General features: G+C 36.8%; 1 protein-coding gene and 1 non-coding gene across 4 annotated transcripts in view; one reads left to right on the top strand and one right to left on the bottom strand.

Annotated features, from left to right (window-relative positions):
• VMP1 (vacuole membrane protein 1) overlaps positions 1-18923 on the bottom strand; it is a 112534-nt gene that overhangs the window by 77062 nt on the left and 16549 nt on the right. For all 3 annotated transcript variants that reach the window (XM_053655110.1, XM_037163576.2, XM_053655115.1), the window contains 3 exons: positions 16881-17016; positions 15781-15871; positions 14457-14567 (listed from right to left, as the gene is read on the bottom strand). In XM_053655110.1, coding sequence (XP_053511085.1) covers positions 14457-14567; positions 15781-15871; positions 16881-17016 — 338 coding nt within the window. The remainder of the gene's footprint in view (positions 1-14456; positions 14568-15780; positions 15872-16880; positions 17017-18923) is intronic.
• On the top strand, positions 11508-11614 carry LOC119062720 (U6 spliceosomal RNA). The gene has a single exon (XR_005085023.1). It is a non-coding gene; the product is annotated as a U6 spliceosomal RNA (small nuclear RNA).

Below are 18923 nucleotides of genomic sequence, written 5' to 3' on the forward strand. Positions count from 1 at the left end.
CATCAGAGTGACAGGCTATAGGGTCCTTGCTGGGGGTGGGGAGTAATTCAGTAGAGTCATTCTAAGTGAAGTCAGCTCAACAAGAGGGCTCAGCTATTTGTGACATATCGAACATCTGGTTTTGCTTCAGTTCAAAGCCTCGTGCATCTAGTCTCATGAGCTGCATTACATTATATTTTCCAGAGTTTTCATAATGGATTAATCCTGCCTGGCCAGAGTAGAAGACTTATGTCTGGGTGAGAGCAAACACACAGTTAAACCCGGGGTAAGATGTCTAATAAGAACAAACAAAGGCATTGGTGGAAAAAGTATTTTAACTTCTAAATATTCTTTTAAGATAAATTTTAGGTCACACTTCTAGAATGGATAGTCTTTCACGAGCAGTGTAAGAGGAAATTTCAGTGACTGATTTAAAAAATTAACAGTTATATATGGGATTAATTTTTACTCTAGCTCCAGGAGTAGTAATACACTACCAGTTCTGTCTAATGAGGAGAAACTTAGAATTAAAAATCATCCTAAAGAGATAAAATCATCGTTCCCAACACTGCACTACACAACAATGTTCCAATCTGGTGGTGGAGAAGCAGCAGGCAGCACCCTGACAGCGATGGGGTGCCCGTGTGAGCCTCGAGAAGGAAGACCTGGTGCCACACACACAGATTAGGACCTTTGTGAGGAAGGCGTGGGATATTTGTGTCCTAAGCCCTGAAAATATATATATACATATATCAGTAAATGACAAACTAGAATGTGCATTGCTGCCTCATGAAATAAAATGTTTTCTGTCTTTTGGACTTTACTGTTGGGTTTATTTTAGGGCTTTTTCTTCCAGAGATATTTGGTTTTTTAAAATGTATTGATTTGTATTTTTCCCTCATTACCATTTATCCTTCTTATACCCCTTCCTCCTTGCGATCAGCACACTGCTGTCCATGTCTGTGAGTCCTTCTTCCTCCACCCCGCTGCCTCCTCACCAGGTCCCCAGCAATCATCCCACCCTCTATCTATGTCTGTTTTGCTTGTTACTTTGTTCATTAGATAGCTTAAAAAGTAAAAACCTATAATGGTCATATCAGTTAATTAGAAGCCTAATTTAGCCAAGTAAAGATAAAGATAAAGGTAAAGATACCAAGGTAAAGATACCAACCAAGACGAAGAATATGACACCACATGAAAAGTGCAGTATGTGTATGAGTTTTCATAAGGAAGATGAGCAGACAGACAGACATTCTTCCACCCCAGGCAGCTCCCTCAGCACTGATACAACATTCCTGAAGACTGGGGTTGTTTGCATAACATCTGTAATGTCAATTCATAGCCTAATCCATCATCCATATACAGAAGTCCAGTGAGATCCCAAAGGAAAAATTTCCAATTAGTTTCGTCTGGAAAGTTTAGAGCAAAGGTAATAAAATCAAGAATCCTGTGCTGATTCACTGGGAAAACATTTGTTTGCCACACTCCTTCACTAAAGGAACAAAAGGAGTCAGTGGTTAGTCTGGAATGTGATTCATTAGGAATATCTTGGTGATAAATAAATGAAAGATGACAAATGGTTGTGTGTATGACTTGCAAAACCTTTGTTTTCTTTAATTCCGACTGGAGAAATGCGTTTGCAAACAGAAATTCTACTCCTCAAATTCTTTTAATCATTGCTTTTCTTATTATGGTCAGAAAATGTACCTAAAGTTATGGTATACAGCAAATTCTAGAAAGCTATAAAATAAACCATCGATTCTAAATGGGCACTAAGAAATTTAACTAGTGTTTGTATTCTTTTTGTGAAACAGGTCCCAGGTTTACTAATTAAGTCTCTGTACCTTCTCTATACAATGCAACACAGTACGTCAAAAAGCAGCCCACGGGGCATCAGTCAGTGCGGGTTTTCGTTTTTGGAAGCTGTTAGTAACTTTCTACATGTAATCCGACTTCTATCTCACATTCCTCATTTGGTGAAAAGTGTAATAATAATAACTATGATAATAATGCCTGCACAACCCAGGTAATAGGGCAAGAATATATGAGATTATGTAGTAAAAAGTATTAGAAATATAAAACTGCTAACCAAAACAAAAAAATGTATAAACCCTATCCATTCATGTTCCAAGTTATAAGGACCTGTCTCTGAAGTCATTTTTATTATGTTGAATCAATCCATAAGGACATACTTCACTTTTCTTCTCTAAACCTAAGCAACTTTTGATCATAAAGTTAATTTAGGTGGTCAGCAGATATTAGCCACACACAGAGAGCTTTTTAAAAGATTATAAATTATTTCAAACACATATCCAAAAGAACAGATTTCAGCTAACCTGCATCTTCTTAGCTTTACTTTAAGCACACATCAATAAATAGTAACGTAAGGGCAGGAAGTTACCCAGTCTGTGCATACCCCTTCTGTTTGGCGAAAACCCACCCCCATGTCACGGAGACCTCAGTTTCTTCTTTGATGTGGTGATGCACAAAAGAGTTAACACATGAGTCATTCCTTGGGGAAAGACAGGGCGAAGAACAGATCATGCACTCATCAAAACAAGGGCAAACAGACCTTTTCTAAGAAGGGCCTGCTGGTCTTCCCGGAAGAGCCTGAGTCACTGCATGCTTATAGCCAGAATCATTATACCTATATAGAGCAGTGTCAGGTCACACCAGAATCTCACTTCGGGCAATCTCTTTCCTTTTGTGTCTTACAGAGGCACAGACAGGTGAGTAATGAAGCCATCATCAGAAGTCAAGCAGAAAATAAGAGGTTGGTTAACAATTTTTAAAAAGAGTTTATTCCACCCAGTGGCATTAAACAATTAACTGTAATAGTTCTCTTACTGAAACTACCACACTCCTTCATTTCAATCCATACACATGCAGGTTTCAAAAAAAAATTTAGGCCATAAAATAGCCACGAGTCAAAAAGTATAATAAATGTCTATACCTAAGGTAAAACCAGCTTTATGATAGTCTATAAAATACTAAATACACACTATAAAGTGAGGAAACAGGGTGCAATATAGAGAGGTATTCTATAAATATTCAATAGCAATCAAGAGGTCAGGATTTTTAAATGTACAATTTTTACCACATATTTTAGTAATGAAAGAATTCTAAACTTCAAAGCAGAAACTGCCTCTGAATCTTACACATGACAGATATCTGACAACTTTCTTTGTATTTATTTTATGACTAAGAGCCAAATACTTTTTTCTATTAAAATGGTAATACTGAATAATACTGAACAAATGATTCATTAGTATTATTTAGATGACAATGCCTTGATGTTATAGCTTCTGTTAAAACCTGATCCAGTCTACAATATAATTAAATAGTTCTAAAAACTTTTCTACACCCCAAATGCATGTAAATAGGACAACTTGAATGCTTTAAAATCCCTCCTATTTGATTCCCAAAGGTGATGGAAAAACACATGCCAAACACAGAAGTTACCTGTAAAATCTATTCATCCTTCTATGTATAGCTTAGCACTTGGGTGCCTTTCAAAATTATAAAATGACTGCTGACAGTTTTTGTTCTCAGGATTCTTTGTCTAGGAGCTGGGCTTAGTTAAAAGCAATATAGACAGGGCTCGTTAAGCCTTTCTCCGGGAAACTGCTCCACCTAGTGTCAAAAACTATTCATATATCACATTATTTGGAACTCACAATGCTTGTGGGACTCACTTTTTGTTATTGTTAAATAGGACAAACTTTATAAATCATTAATGGCACATATTTTACAAATGACCTTAATTTTTGGCTTGTCTTGTAACTTGATGAATAATAACGCACATAACTACAAAGAACATGTCTGAGACACATTTCTCATTATCAAGTACCAAAGTTCCTGCTTTTGTTAACCTGGTTGTTTATAGAAATATGAATCATGTGTTTCTAGTACTGGGAATAATTCTAAGGTAGCTACTAAAATAATCCCATTATTTCTTCCAATTGTTTATAACAATCTACACTTAATCCATAAATTACTTCTCAAAGGATCACAATTTTTATTAATTATTGTATTATCTTCCATGCAAACCGTACAATAATAAATAATATAAGAATAAACTCTTGCATACTCACAACTGTAAATCTACCTTTGCCCCACTGTGTATATTGTATTCTTACAATAAAGTAAGCTAATGAAAATGTTAAGAAAATTGTAAGGAAGAGAAAATACATTTCCAGCATTCACTGAAAAAAATCCACGTAGAAGTAGATGCACAGTTTAAACCCATGATGTTCAAAGGTCAACTGTATTATGCAAAATAAGAAAAAGCTATACACAGATTAGGTCATTTTTCATCAAGAGTCACAAATAATACTCAGATGTTAGGGACAGACTATTTTGCCAATTAATGTCCAATTATTCTGCCTCTCCTAAACCTCTCATACGGTTTTTCAAAGATTTTATTTTATATCTATTTATTCAATATACATTTACTGAGCACCTACTAAGCACCACATACTATTCTATATACTTGCAATACAGCATTAAGCGAGGTAGGAAAAGATCCCTGCCTCCAAAGAGCTTGTATTGTAAAAGTGAAGCTCATATTTCAATACAGCTTTTCTTAGGCAGCATCAGCACTGCCACACTACCCAGTCCCCCCAATTTGAAATCCTTTCTGTTGTTACTGCTTAAATCAGGTAACCATTGCCTTTCATGTGGACTACTGCCTTCCAACAGCACTCCTTACTTCTAGTTGCTTCCCCCCAAAATCTCCCCTCTACAATGCTGTCAATTATGTTCCTAAATCACATGTTAATGTTTGTTTGAATAACTTGGTGACATATAAAACCTAAACTCCCTACACCTGACTTTCAAAGCTTCACAATTTGGCACCAACCCATTTTCTGAAATGGGTCTTCTTTCCATTTCCAAGGTAATTCTGTAACTCTGCATCAACAGACTGCCTTTTCTCTCAACAAACCCATCTGCATGAATTTTTCCTACTTCTTCGTCCTTCAAGAGAATTGCTTCCTATTTTAATAGTCCTGTAACAATTTATGTATATCATTACGATGATGTTTAGCACAATGTCCTGCAGTGTAATTATTTATGTAATGTGTATCTTCAGCCTTATACGTATACTATGTACTTTTGTAATTTACATAGTATTTCAGAGTGTTTTACAGAGTAAATAATCAAGCTTTTTGAAGTGAACTTAAATTACAAGAGATGATTTTATTTAAAAGTTTCCTTTAAAAAGTTTTATTGAAAAGTTTTTGAGGATATAGCCCTGGCTGGTATGGCTCAGTGGATTAAGTGCCAACCTGTGAACCAAAGGGTTGCCAGTTTAATTCCCAGTCGGGGCACGTGCCTGGGCTGCGGGCCAGGTCCCCAGCTGGGGGCACGTAAGAGGCAAACAACACCAATGTTTCTCTCCCTCTCTGTCTCTATCCTTTCCCCTCTCTCTAAAAATAAGTAAATAAATAAATAAATTTTTAAAAAGTTTTTGAGGATATATAAGACAGCCCATTTGTTCTCAGCCCTAGTTTGAAAAAGTCTCATAAAAATGAATGTTATCTAAAAGTAATATTTCTGATTTTAGGAAGTAGGTAGATGCCAATGTAGCCTAACTATAGCAGATAATATTCAAATGAACTTGGGCAAAAATGGCTATAAAATTCTAAAACAAGAGAGATGTACTAAAACAGAATATTTAAGTATAACACACATAGCAAAATGCATAATGCATACGTCTTAATGAAGTATTACAGACAAAAGTACCCTCTACCCAGATCAAGAAATAGAAACACGCAGCAGAGGGACATATCCTATTGGTTGTCAACTATACAGCTACTGGAATGAAAAAACTTTCGATCGGTTTATCAATTTCTACAAAAATACTTACTCAAGTTTTTACTTATACTGCACTGATTCTGTAGATAAAACTAGGGAGATCTAACAAAAACCATCACAATATTATGCCTTATAATCCATTAACATGATACAGCCTTTTATCTGATCTTTTTGCTTCCGATAATATTTTAAAATTTTATGTAGAGGCCAAACACATCTTTTATTAGATTTATTCCTAGATTTTTTGCTTTTTAAAAAAGATACTATTATAAATGGTAGACTAAAAAAACTCATTCTCTGTATGCTTTATAGTGTACAGAAATACAATTGTTATGTGTATGTTGAGCTTGTATCTAATAACCACACTACACTCCCCTATCGATTCCCCAAGCTGGTGGAAGTTATCCCTTTCTCTTCATAGTTCTGCCACGTTTTGCTTGTTTTGCTTTCTATACGTTGCTGAGTATATATTACTAAATAAACAGAAACTTAGAACTGTTGTATCTTTCTGGCGATTTGAATCTTATTATTATTAAGAATGGATACATTTGCCCTAGCTGGTGTGACTAAGTGGACTGAGGGGTGGCCTGCGAACCGAAGGGTTGCCAATTGGATTCCCAGTCAGGGCACATGCCTGGGTTGCAGGCCAAATCCCCAATAGGGGATGTGTGAGAGGCAACCACACCTTGATGTTTCTTTCCTTTTTCTCCCTCCCTCCCCGCTTCTCTAAAATAAATAAATATTTTAAACAATGACAATTATAATATAAATCTTGGTTTATTAAAGCCTTACATAAATTAATATTTTATAACTAACCTTTTCCAGGACAATGCAAAGACCTCAGAATAACTGCAATTACTCCACATCTGATCTGTACATGCTTTAATTCTCTCTATACATTTTAAATAGCTGTTTTTAATGTCAATCTAAATTTAAATTTACCCACATATTTACCCTTTTTGTACCCTTTATTATTTCTTTATTGTGATCAATTTATCTTATCTCCTCAGATATGGACTTACATATGAAAAATTATAGTTAATGCGACACCTAGGATGATTTTATTTTCTTCCAGACTTAGACTTAAGCCTAAGTTCCAGCCCTCATATACAGTTCACCTTTACATTTAAAGTGTGGCCCCTCAAGGTTCTAATCCAAGGCTTATGAGTTTATCGGAGTACAACGTTGGCCAGTCTTACCTCTCTGGGTTTCCTCTTTAACATAAATATTAACCTTGTAATTCTTGCTCTTTTAAAAAACCTCTGATTCCTTAAAAAAATGTTTTTAATTTGTATCAACCTTTTTTATGATAGTTCCACTTCAGAGTTGATCCAAATTGCATAATCTATCATCACTGGAAATGGAAATGAACAGTGATTTTCAACTATGCTATGACATACTGCTACATTAAAATTAACTGTGGGAGCCCTGGCTGGTGTGACTCAGTAGACTGAGCATGGGCTGCAAACCAAAGGGTCGTTGGTTTGATTCCCAACCAGGGCACATCCTGGGTTGCAGGCCAGGTTCCCGGTGCAGGGCGTGTGAGAGGCAACCACACATTGATGCTTCTTTCCTCTTTGTACTTCCCTTCCCTTCTGTCTAAAAATAAATAGATAAAATCTTTAAAAAAGATACATTATATTAAAAAATATAATAAAATCAACTATAGAAAATGTTGCTTATACTTTCTTAAGAATAATAGCTAAAGCATGTAAATTAAAAATGATAGCTTTTAAAAAATAAAATCAGAGTAAGAATAATGATAATCATAATAGCTGCTGTCATTTATTTTATTTTTATTTTTACTTTTTAGTGATTTTTTTTTAAAGATTTCATTTATTTATCTTTAGAGGGGAAGGGAAGGAGAGAGGGAGAGAAACATCAATGTATGGCTGCCTTTCGTGCATCCCCTGCTGGGAACTGGCCTGCAGGGAACCACCTGCAACCCAGGTATGTGCCCTGACTGGGAATCGAACTGCGATTGTCTGGTTCGCAGGCCTGCACTCAATCCACTGAGCTACAACAGCCAGGACTGCTGTCATTTATTGAACATCTTATATGTGCTAATCGCTGAGCTGAAAAGTGTGCACACCTGTTATTTCACTTAATCCTCAAAACAGGTAATCCTCAATACCATTATGACAGGCATTATTATTATCCCATTTAAAGCTGAATAAACTGAGGTTTAAAAATTAATAAATTCACCAAATAGCACAATAAGTAATATTTGGTAGGGCATCCAAACCCAGGTGTTTGATTCTGGATATGCCCTATTACCTGCCATGATAAAAATGAAAGACTTCAGTCCCATAACAAAATCACCTTCAATAACTTGCATATTCTTGAGTAGTAAAGAAAAAGATGGACTTCTGGCTAAGATGGAGGCGTAGGTAGACATACTGACAAACTATGCCTCCTCGCACAACCAAAATTAAAGACAACAAAAATTTAGGGGAAAAAAAAATCCAGAACTGACAGAAAATTGAACTGTACAGAAGTCCGACAACCATTTATCCAGACCAGTAAGAGGGACAGAGTCAATGGCCGGTGGATAGGGGTCACAGCAGGAAAAAGTGGTGGCTGGGGGACCCCAGATACACAGGCGGCAGCTGGCAGACCCCAGGCGGGAGGTGGCAATGAGCAGACCCAGTGAGGTGCACAAGGCGGCTACACATTCGCACGCAGATAAATGAGGAGAAAACAGGCAGCAAGACAGACCGTGCAATCACAGGGCCCCAGCTTGGGGAAATAAAGCCTAAAAGCACTGATTAAAAACACTTGTGGGGGTTGAGGTGCCGAGAGAGACTCCCAGCCTCACAGGAGAGTTTGTTGGAGAGACCCACAGGGTCCTAGAACATACACAAGCCCACCCACACAGGAACTAGCACCAGAAGGGCCCAGTTTGCTTGTGAGAAGTGGCAGAAGGGACTGAAATTCAAGAGAGAGCAGAGCAAGTGCCATTGCTCCTTCTCTGACCCCACCCCCACAGACAGCGTCACAACCCAGCAACTGGGTTGCCCCATCCTGGTAAACACCTAAGGCTCTGCCCTTCATACGTAACAGGCACAACCTGACAAAAAATTATGGCTCAAACAGAAGAAAAAATCAAAACCCCAGAGCCAATGCTTTTGAGCAACCAAGACATAGCCAACCTATCAGATGCAGTTCAAAACACTGGTGATCAGGATGCTCATAGAACTGGTTGATTTTGGTCACAAATTAGATGAACAAATGGAGGCTACACTAAGTGAAATGAAGGAAAAGGCACAGGGAACCAATAGTGATGGAAAGAAAACTGAGACTCAAATCAATTGAATGGATCAGAAGGAAGAAAGAAACAACCAAACAAAAAGAATGAAGAAACAAGAATTCCAAAAAATGAGGAGGGGCTTAGGAACCTCCAGTACATCTTTAAATGTTCCAACATCTTAATTATAGGGGTACCACAAGGGGAAAAAGAAGAGAAACAAGTGGAAAACTTATTTGAACAAATAATAAAGGAGAACTTCCCCAATCTGGCAAAGGAAATAGACTTCCAGGAAGCCCAGGAAACTCACAGGTCCCAACGAAGGTGGACCCAAAGAAGAATACACCAAGGTACATCATAGTTATGTTACCCAACATTAAAATGAAGGAGAGAATCCTAGAAGCAGCAAGAGCTAAGGGGACAATCATCTACAAAGGAGCTCCCATCAGACTGTCAGCGGATTTCTCAAAAGAAACCTTACAGGCAAGAAGGGGTTGGAAAGAAGTATTCCAAGTCATGAAATCCAAAGACCTACATCCAAGATTGCTCTATCCAGCAAAGCTTTCATTTAGAATGGAAGGACAGATAAAATGCTTCTCAAATAAGGTCAAGTTAAAGGAGTCCATCATCACCAAGCCCTTATTATATGAAATGTTAAAGGGACATATTTAAGAAAAATAAGTTAAAAATATGAACAGTGAAAGGACAGCAAACTCAGTTATTAACAACCACACCTAAAACAAAAGCAAACTAAGGGGACAGCTAGATCAGGAGCAGAGCCACAGAAATGGAGATCACATGGAGGGTTACCAACAGGGGAGTGATAAGAGGAGAGGCGGGGAGAAGGTACAGAGAATAAGTAGCATATATGGTGGGGAGAGAATAGACAGGGGGAGGGCAAGAGTAGTATGGGAAATGTAGAATCTAAAGAACTTATGACACATGGACATGAACTAAAGGGGGGGCAATGTGGGTGGGAGGGGTGTGCAGGGTGGAGGGGAATGAAGGGCGGAAGGGGACAACTGTAATGGCATAATAAAATACATTATTAAAAAATAATAAAAAATAAATAACAAAAAGAAAAAGATAAAATTATGCCATTGTATCTGAAACTGGGCATGCTACTGGAGTATGTCCTGTATGTAAATGTCAGAATGCAAAGAAAGGCTGACTGCTGTTAAGTAATTAATGAATGTGAAAAACTATCAAGAAAATGATTTTCACTCACATGCATTAACTGGTATTACAGAGGCATAAATACATATAAATAACAGAATCTCTCCCTAATTTAAGTAGAGTTATTTGACGGTTTCATCATTGGAATAGAAACTCCTTGTGCACTACATTGGTTGTATCAGAGTGCCACCTAGTGGCAGCAAAAAACAACTTAGAAAAAGAGTTTTAGAAAAGTGGTTGGTTCTTAACCTTTTATTGGTTAGAGTCTTTGGAGAATCTAATACTATAGGTCCTTTCTGCCAGAAAGATGAATATTTATGAGGACATGGAGTCAAAGCAGCTCTACCTAATACACAGAAACACAGGGAGGTTGCAAAGTTGGGGAGACAAGAAATGTGGCCCAAATGAAAGAACGAACAAAACCCCATTAAAAGAACTAAAGACTCAGAGATAGCCAACCTGTCAGATGCAGAGTTCAAAACACTGGTGATAAAAATGCTCAAAGACACAGAATAGGGCAACAACATCAGGGAAGAAATGAAGATTACACTAAGTGAAATAAAGAAAAACCCATAGAGAACCAACAGTGAAGGGTAAGAAGCCAGGATTCAAATCACAGATTGGGAACATAGAAATAAATAAACTTTCAACCAGAACAGAATGAAGAAACAAGAATTCAAAAAAAAACCCACAAAAACCAGGAGAATATAAGACTCTGGGACATCTCCAAAAGTGCCAACATCTGAATCAGAGGGGTGCTAGAAGAAAAGCAAGAAACTGAAAACTTATTTGAAAAAGTAATAAAAGAAAATGTCCCTAATTTGCTGAAGGAAATAGACATACAAATCCAGAAAGTACCAAGAGTCCCAAGCAAGTTGGACTCAAAGAGGACCACACCAAGAGACATAATTAAAATGACAAAGGCAAGAGAAAAGCAGAATGTTACCTACAAAAGAGTTCCCAGAAGACTGTCAGTGGAATTCTCAAAAGAAACTTTACAGGCTAGAAAGCACTGGCAAGAAGCATTCAAAGTCATGAAAAGCAAAGACCTACAACCCAGATTACTCTAGCCAGCAAAGCTGCCATTTAGAATGGAAGGGCAGATAAAGTGCTTCCCAGACAAGGTAAAGTTAAAGGAGTTCATCATCACCAAGCCATTATTACATGAAATGTTAAAGGGACTTATTTAAGAAAAATACCAAAACTATGAACACTAAAATGACAAGAAACTCACAGCTATCAACAACTGAATCTAAAAAAAAACAAAAAACAAAAAACAAAAAAAACAGTGCTCACTTCGGGAGCACATACACTAAAATTGGAACGATACAGAGAAGATTAGCATGGCCCCTGCGCAAGGATGACACGCAAATTCGTGAAGAGTTCCATATTTTTTTTAAAAAATGGGAAAAGGACTTGAACAGATACTTCTCCAAGGAGGACATACAGAACATCCAGAGACACATGAAGAGATGTTCAATACCATTAGCTATCAGAGAGATGCAAATTAAAACCACAATGAGATACCACTTTATACCAGTCAGGATAGCTATCATAAACAAAGCAACAAACAACAAATGTTGGAGAGGTTGTGGGGAAAAGGGGTCCTTAGTTCACTGTTGGTGGGACTGCAGACTGGTACAACCATTATGGAAAACAGTATGGAATTTTCTCAGAAAAATAAAAATCGACCTACCTTTTGACCCAACAATTCCACTGCTAGGATTATATCCCAAGAATCCTGAAACATCAATTTCACAGAACCTATGCACCACAATGTTCATAGCACTATTTACAATAGCCAAGAGTTGGAAGCAACCTAGGTGCCCGTCAGTAAATGAATGGATCAAAAAATTGTGGTACGCATACACAATGGAATTCTATGCAGCAGAGAGAAAGAAGGAGCTACTACCCTTTGCAACAACATGGATGGAACTGGAAAGCATTATGCTGAGTGAAATAGGCCAGGTGTTGAAAGACAAGTACCATATGATCTCACCTTTAACAGGAAGCTAAACAACAAAACAAACAAGCAAGCAGAATAAAAACAAAGACACTGAAACAGAGAACAAGGGGACAGTGACCAGAGGGGAGAGGGAAGGGAAATTAAGGAGAAAAGGGGGGGGGGGATTTGGAGGAACAAATATAAAGAACACAGGGATGAGAACTAAGGAGGGTGGAAATGGGAGGGAGGTGGGGAGCATGGGGTAAGGGGGGCTGGGATGGGAGAAATAGACAAAAAACTGTACTTGAAAAATAACTAAATAAAATTTAAAAAAAACAAAAACAAAGAAAACAACTAGAACAGGAACAGAATCACAGAAAAAGATCATTTGGAGGGTTATGAGTGGGGAGAGAGAAGGGGGATAATGGGGGAAAAGGTACCGGGAAAAGAAGCATAATTGGTAGGTACAAAATAGACAGGGGGATATTACAAATAGTCTAGGAAATGAAGAAGCCAAAGAACTTACATGTACGACCCATGGACATGAACTAAGGGGGGTTACTGGTGGAGGGAAGGCAGGTACTGGGTGGAGGGGGGCAAAAAGGGAAAAACTAGGAGAATTGTAATAGCATAATCAGTAAAATATACTTAAAATAAAATAAAAAGAATTCCTTCTGAACTTTAAACTTGCACTCTCATCAAGGGCAGAAATACTGGTTTATTCATGGAGGCAAAGACTTGATTTTTTTGCTCAAATGAATTTTGTAACAAATGCTTATTTGTATGTTTATAATTCTTTCCTGGATACAGGGATCAATGCAATTAAACTAATAATGTTTTCACATCAAGACATTTTGTAAATGTTATTTTATAAAGGTTTCTCAGGGATATGAAAATGAAACTGCCATGCTTGAAATATCTTTATTCTAACTTATTGTACAATTTTTAAGTTTTAACAGAATTCCTTTTGAGGTACAGCAGAATCTGGGTCTGGGTTGCTTTTTAGATACTTTGAAATGAAGCCAATGCTACAAATGAGTTCCTGAATCTGGGTTTCCCAAGGAAACCCAGAGAGCAGGTCTAGAAAAGAACAGAAAGGTAACCTGTTAATTACTTCTTCTTTTCCTCAATCTTAACCTGTAGTGCAGCATTATACCTCTAATGATGTAGTTATTAAAGAAACACTCATATGGATTACTTCCCTAGGATTTATATCTCTATTTGCAATAAAATCAGCAAGCAATCATAAACAAAATTCTAAAATCTCAGGTATTAAACAGCCATTCTCAAGTTATTCTTCAGACCATTAACTCAACAGCCTTCAAAACAATAATTGATGCCTTAATACTTCTATCTGCTTCAGAAATGAATTCACTGAAGCACAGAGATTGGACATGTCTGCTAGTATTTAACGGTTTTCAGCAGTCAGTACTGCTGTGACAACTTTTCACTTATTCTTCCCCAATCAAGAGCAAGCTGTTTTCAAATGTGGTATCGCGGTCAATGTACAGGATAGGAATACAATGAAACAAGAGAGGCATCCAGGGCCCACAATTAATGAGGCACTCACTCGGCGACCCCACACTTCCATGACCCTGGTGGTGCCTATCTGAATTCTGTGCCCAGGACGCCTCACTCCTCACCCTCTGGTCCTCGCTCTGCTATATTTGTCAATGTTCAAAGGAAAACCTACCTTTTCTCTCTCTAATTTCAACTAAGTGAAAATGTATTTTTTAGGAGGGGTCCATTTTATATTTTGGTTTATACAGGTGTAAGAAAGCATTTTGTCCTACATATGTAATACTTTATCAACTAACTACACTCAACAAGAATGCCAAAGTGACTACTCAGGATGTACACAGTGCCTGAGCATGTGAGGGAAGAGACCGTTTCTCATTTGCTGATTAAACAGAAAAAGTAAACTGTCCAAATTAATTCTAAGCTTTACATGGAATTTTGTACATTTAAGTAACTTCAATTATTAAAACAACAATTGCATAAGAGAACCATTACTCCAAAATCTGGAAAGAAGAAAACATTTCCTTGCTGAATTAATTTAAGGAGACAATTTTATTTGCTTAAGAATGCTACCCCTCCTTCTCTTTTTAAACCCTTAACCCAAGAGGAAAACCAAAACAGGATTCTAAATCAAATTCAAAGCACTGATTTGAGGATTAGAATGCTTATAAAACACAAAGGTAATTAAATACCAATCTTACAATCTTAACTTCTGAAGTAAAAATACCAATTAAAATATAATCCCTCTTAATACTGCTTAAAAGTTACTCTTACCAGATAAAGCAAAAAGGTGTGCAGCCCCGTTCCAAGCCCAACAGAAGACAGAATTCCTAAGCCTATCCAGTAGGCGTACAAGAGAAACTGTTTCTCTATACGTTGCACATACTGAAAAACAAAAGGGATGAGATGAAAACCCCAAATCAGATTTGTTTAAACAGAAATGTGGTAGTTATCATCTACAATCAAAGTAAGATAAACCAACTAAATAAGTTTCCAATAGAAACTTACTACTATTAAAACCCTTTGAAGGGGACTGATTCCTTTAATATGCAATAGCAGAGATGGCAAAAAATTCATTACTTGGAATAAAGCTCTTGTTTCTAGACCCTAAAAATCCTGCTACTGCAATGACATTTATAGGAAAAATGCTAGTTACCAATAAATAACTATAAAAATAAAAATTTTCAAGATATTTAAAAGTCACAAAAACTTTAAGAAAGTATGAGAATACACAGTGGTAAGAGAGGGGCAGTTATTTCTATAATATTTGTGCATAGAATACATTTTTATTTATCTGAGTAAAAAATGAGGATAAAATTTTTAGTATATATAAGATCAAGATGCTTTTCAAACAGGAGCAAATTTAAGTCCATTGGGATATGAACTTACTGGAAGAATACCAGACTAAAGTCTGAATTCTCACACTTGATGAGTAAATTCATCAAGCCAAGTTCCCTACAAATTCTTAATAGCACACACAGATTTCTTTTAAATATTTTAAAAATGTATTTAAAATTATAAAAAATTTTCTGAGATTAGAAGTAAACTGCTTCAAATTAAAATATGAAATGATACATTTTAGAACTATATCCTATTAGAATACATTAATGTTTTGCTATTTTAACAAAAATCATTAACAAAATGTCTCATTTTCCCTTCATTTATGTTGTACTTACAAACTGTAGGCAAATGAACTTTCCTTTTTAGATACATAAAACCTAACCTTCACTCTAGGATGAGTGTATCTATTTGGATGGATCACAGAGAGGTGTTAAGGAAGGCACGAAGCCTTTGGTAGTGAGTAGAGGATTCATGATGCTTTGACTAAATATCATCAGGAAAATTACACTTAAATCCTTGAAACTGAAAAGGGATGATCTATACCCAATAGAAATGCTAAGCAGCCATGAACTGCCACAAGAATATTTTAAATATTTGGCCTTAAAAGTACATTAAGAAACCAACTATAAGGTAAATTTAAAAAACAAAATTAAGCCTAAAAATGTGAGTAGAAATTCTATGCAATCCTCAACAGTCCCATCTGAAACTGGGACTTGGGAAGGTACGAGGACAGAAACAGAATAACTGAACCTCTTACCTGTTGATGTGCTCCTTCAACACAATACGCAGCTATAAGCACAGCAAGCAGCAGTAAACAAGACACCACAGTGTTTTGACGATGCCATAATCTTAAAAACATATTTAAAAAAATAAATGAAATATCTCAGTTCATTTTCAGGGTTCATCATTCTCAAAAACAATTTGCTGTTGAAGCAGTTAGGTTATTTGACTCAGCCACAGAATCCGTTCTTTCCAGGATGAGCTCTGTGTCTCTGAACTCTACAGTTCCTTGGGGTATGGAAGGGGATCAAAGCAAGATACATGGGTACAGAGCCCAATTTCTTTCCCTCATCGAAAGACTGATCCTGTTCACACCAAACTTCTAATTAGGAGAAGCATTATAGTATAATGGAAAGAGTATTGGCCTTCAAGTCAGAAGACTTGGGTCAGAATCCCAAGTCCCTTAAATATTGCACTTTGAGTAAGACACTTAAACAACATGATTCTGTTTCCTGTTTCTTGTTTTTAAAATCATGATAATCATATATTTGTTTTACCTTCTCTGTGGAGTTGCTTTAAGGATCAAATGAACTAAAAAAATGTTACCAAATGTTTTATAAATTATAAGTACAATAAAATTCTAATGTATTACAGATAATAACTTGGAAAGGCAAGCCAAAAATGATAAGGCATGTAAAAGTTCAACTTGCTCTTTATGGTATCTAAATAGGACTTACAAATGCTCAATTAAAGTAGAACACATTTCCTTGGCAGAGTCTTTTCTCATTGGCTCAAACTATCAGTCCAGTGCCACGTATACTGAACCTTGTCCTATTAAAGAATCAGAGTATCCAATATACACAGGTCTTTCTCCTTAAAGCCAGAAAAAAAATCTCATTTTCAGTATTCTGCTTTGCATAAAAGATTCAACATGAGACAATGGCCAACTGTAAATAGCCCAGTGAGCCAATAGCAGTATGTTCCCTTAATCTGTTTTTCTTCAAGTTATAGGAAAGGAAAATAAGTATGTTCCCATAACATTCTAAATTTAATCCATTTGATAAAGTAGGTGGCAGGGAGTAGGAGCTTGCTGTTAGTAAATAAGACTTATATAAGAGATAATGGAACACTCTTTACTTTGAGGTCCATTCCTTCAAGACTGCTAGGATTTCCAGAGAAAAATACTGCAAGGTAATGAGTGGCTGTTTCCACAGGACAATATTCTGCCTTTCTTCCCGATCCCTCTTCTTCTTTTCATTCACTGAAGAGAGGTCTGAAAAACAGTAGTGCAGAAGTTAAAACAAAATGCTTGATTTTTCCAATCACTTTCGAAATTCATCCACATATAAACCTCAGACTACATATAAACCTCAACAAATGTGGGAGCCACATTTGGCTCCCATTTTGACGATGGGCAAGACGCTTCCGTTTTGTTCTTCAGATTCTTTATGCAATTATTTTATTGTTAGGACACAAGTTTCTCATATGCACATTACTGGAATACTAAATTACCCCACCCCTTTGAAGTGCAATTTAGCATCATACTGTGGAGCAAAGTAGTTTTGAGCTCAAAATGTGAAGGCAAACTACTTGGTTCCAAATTCAGGTCTTGGCACTTGCTAGTCATGTGAACCTGGGCAAGGTGGTTAACCTCTCTCTTTCTCAGTGTTCTCTTCTTTGAAATGAAGATTAAAATAGTACGTACATTATATGGTCATTATAAGGATTAAATGAATCCATATATGCAAAGGTCTCAGAAGTTTGACACTTAGTAAGTGCGCAATTAAGGTGAGTTATTACTGTCATCATCTATCGAAATTACAAATGCATAGAGTAGCTTCATCTTATATGTGGTTCCACTTTTAGTACCCCTGGTCAACCCTGGTCTGATTCCAGAAAGAAACAATTCATACGTTTGGGGGTTTTTGTTTGTTTGTTTTGGAGGTAGAGAAATATTTATTCGATTGGGCTGAGACAAGAGGACAGGAGAGTGAGATCTCTCAAAACCATCACCCCAAAAGCAAAAGTGGGGAGTTTTTGTGCAGCTAGGGAGCAGGGGTTTTTTTTGGGGGGGGGTTGGAATTCATATGTTTTAAATTGTGCACTATTCTGAGTAATACAATGAAATCTGGCGCTGACCATGGCGTCCCTGCTCCCTGTCATCAGTCGCTTCAGAGCTGTCTCCGTCATCAGATGGACTATTGTGGTGGTGATCACTGTGCTTGTGTTCAAGTAATTATTATTTTACTTGACATTAGCCCCAAAGTGCAAGACTGGTAATGCTAACAATTTGTATATGCCAAAGAAAAGCCATAAATATATGAATGTGTGGGGAAAAACAGTACATATAGGGTTTGGTACTATCCATGGTTTCAGGCATCCTCAGCGGACCTTGGAATGTAACCCCCAGAGCCAAGGGGGGACGACTGTACCCTGTAACCCAATAATTCCATTTCTAAGAATGATTAAGTGTAAGGAGAAATGCCTATTGTATGAGCTTATTCAATGAAGTATTACTTGTCCTAGCCAAAGATTATAAACAACTGAAATGCTACCGACAGAGGAGTGGTTAAAGTACAGCACACTTATACAATGGAGCAGCCTTAATAAAGAGTAAGTTCCTCATGGACAGTTACAGCACAACCTATAAGAAATATTCAGTAAAACAATAAAACCCATGGTAAAGAAGAGTATGTCATACAAACATTTATTGTAAGTTTCAGGGGCTGGAATAGTGGGGGAAACGTGTATAAACATTATATGCTTGTTGAAAGGACAAAAAACCATGTAAAAGCTACTAAGGGGAAGAGACTATGACATATACAATGCCTATCTCTGAATCTGAATCCTGAAACTCTTAGTGAAGCAACGTAAATTGATCGGCAATCAAAGTAACCCAGAAATCATGTGTGTTGCAAAATGTGTTCTGCAAGGCCATGCAGCGATCAAAACAAACACGTGGAAACTGTTTCAGGTAGCTTACACTTCTTCCAACAGAAGAGAATTTCTGATATAATAACGTTACCATCCTGGAGTATTACTGTGATGTGTTTGAGACACCAAACAGTTTGGAAGCTAAAAAGAAAACCTTTCATTTTCCTTTAACACACAAAGGAAAGTTTCTTATTAAGTCATCTATATAAATAAAACTTGTAATTTTCAGGGTAAACGTACAAATGA

This window comes from Artibeus jamaicensis, unplaced genomic scaffold (genome assembly GCF_021234435.1).
Source record: "Artibeus jamaicensis isolate MK-2021 breed Jamaican fruit bat unplaced genomic scaffold, CSHL_Jam_final contig_1998, whole genome shotgun sequence".
Classification (NCBI taxonomy): Eukaryota; Metazoa; Chordata; class Mammalia; order Chiroptera; family Phyllostomidae; genus Artibeus; species Artibeus jamaicensis.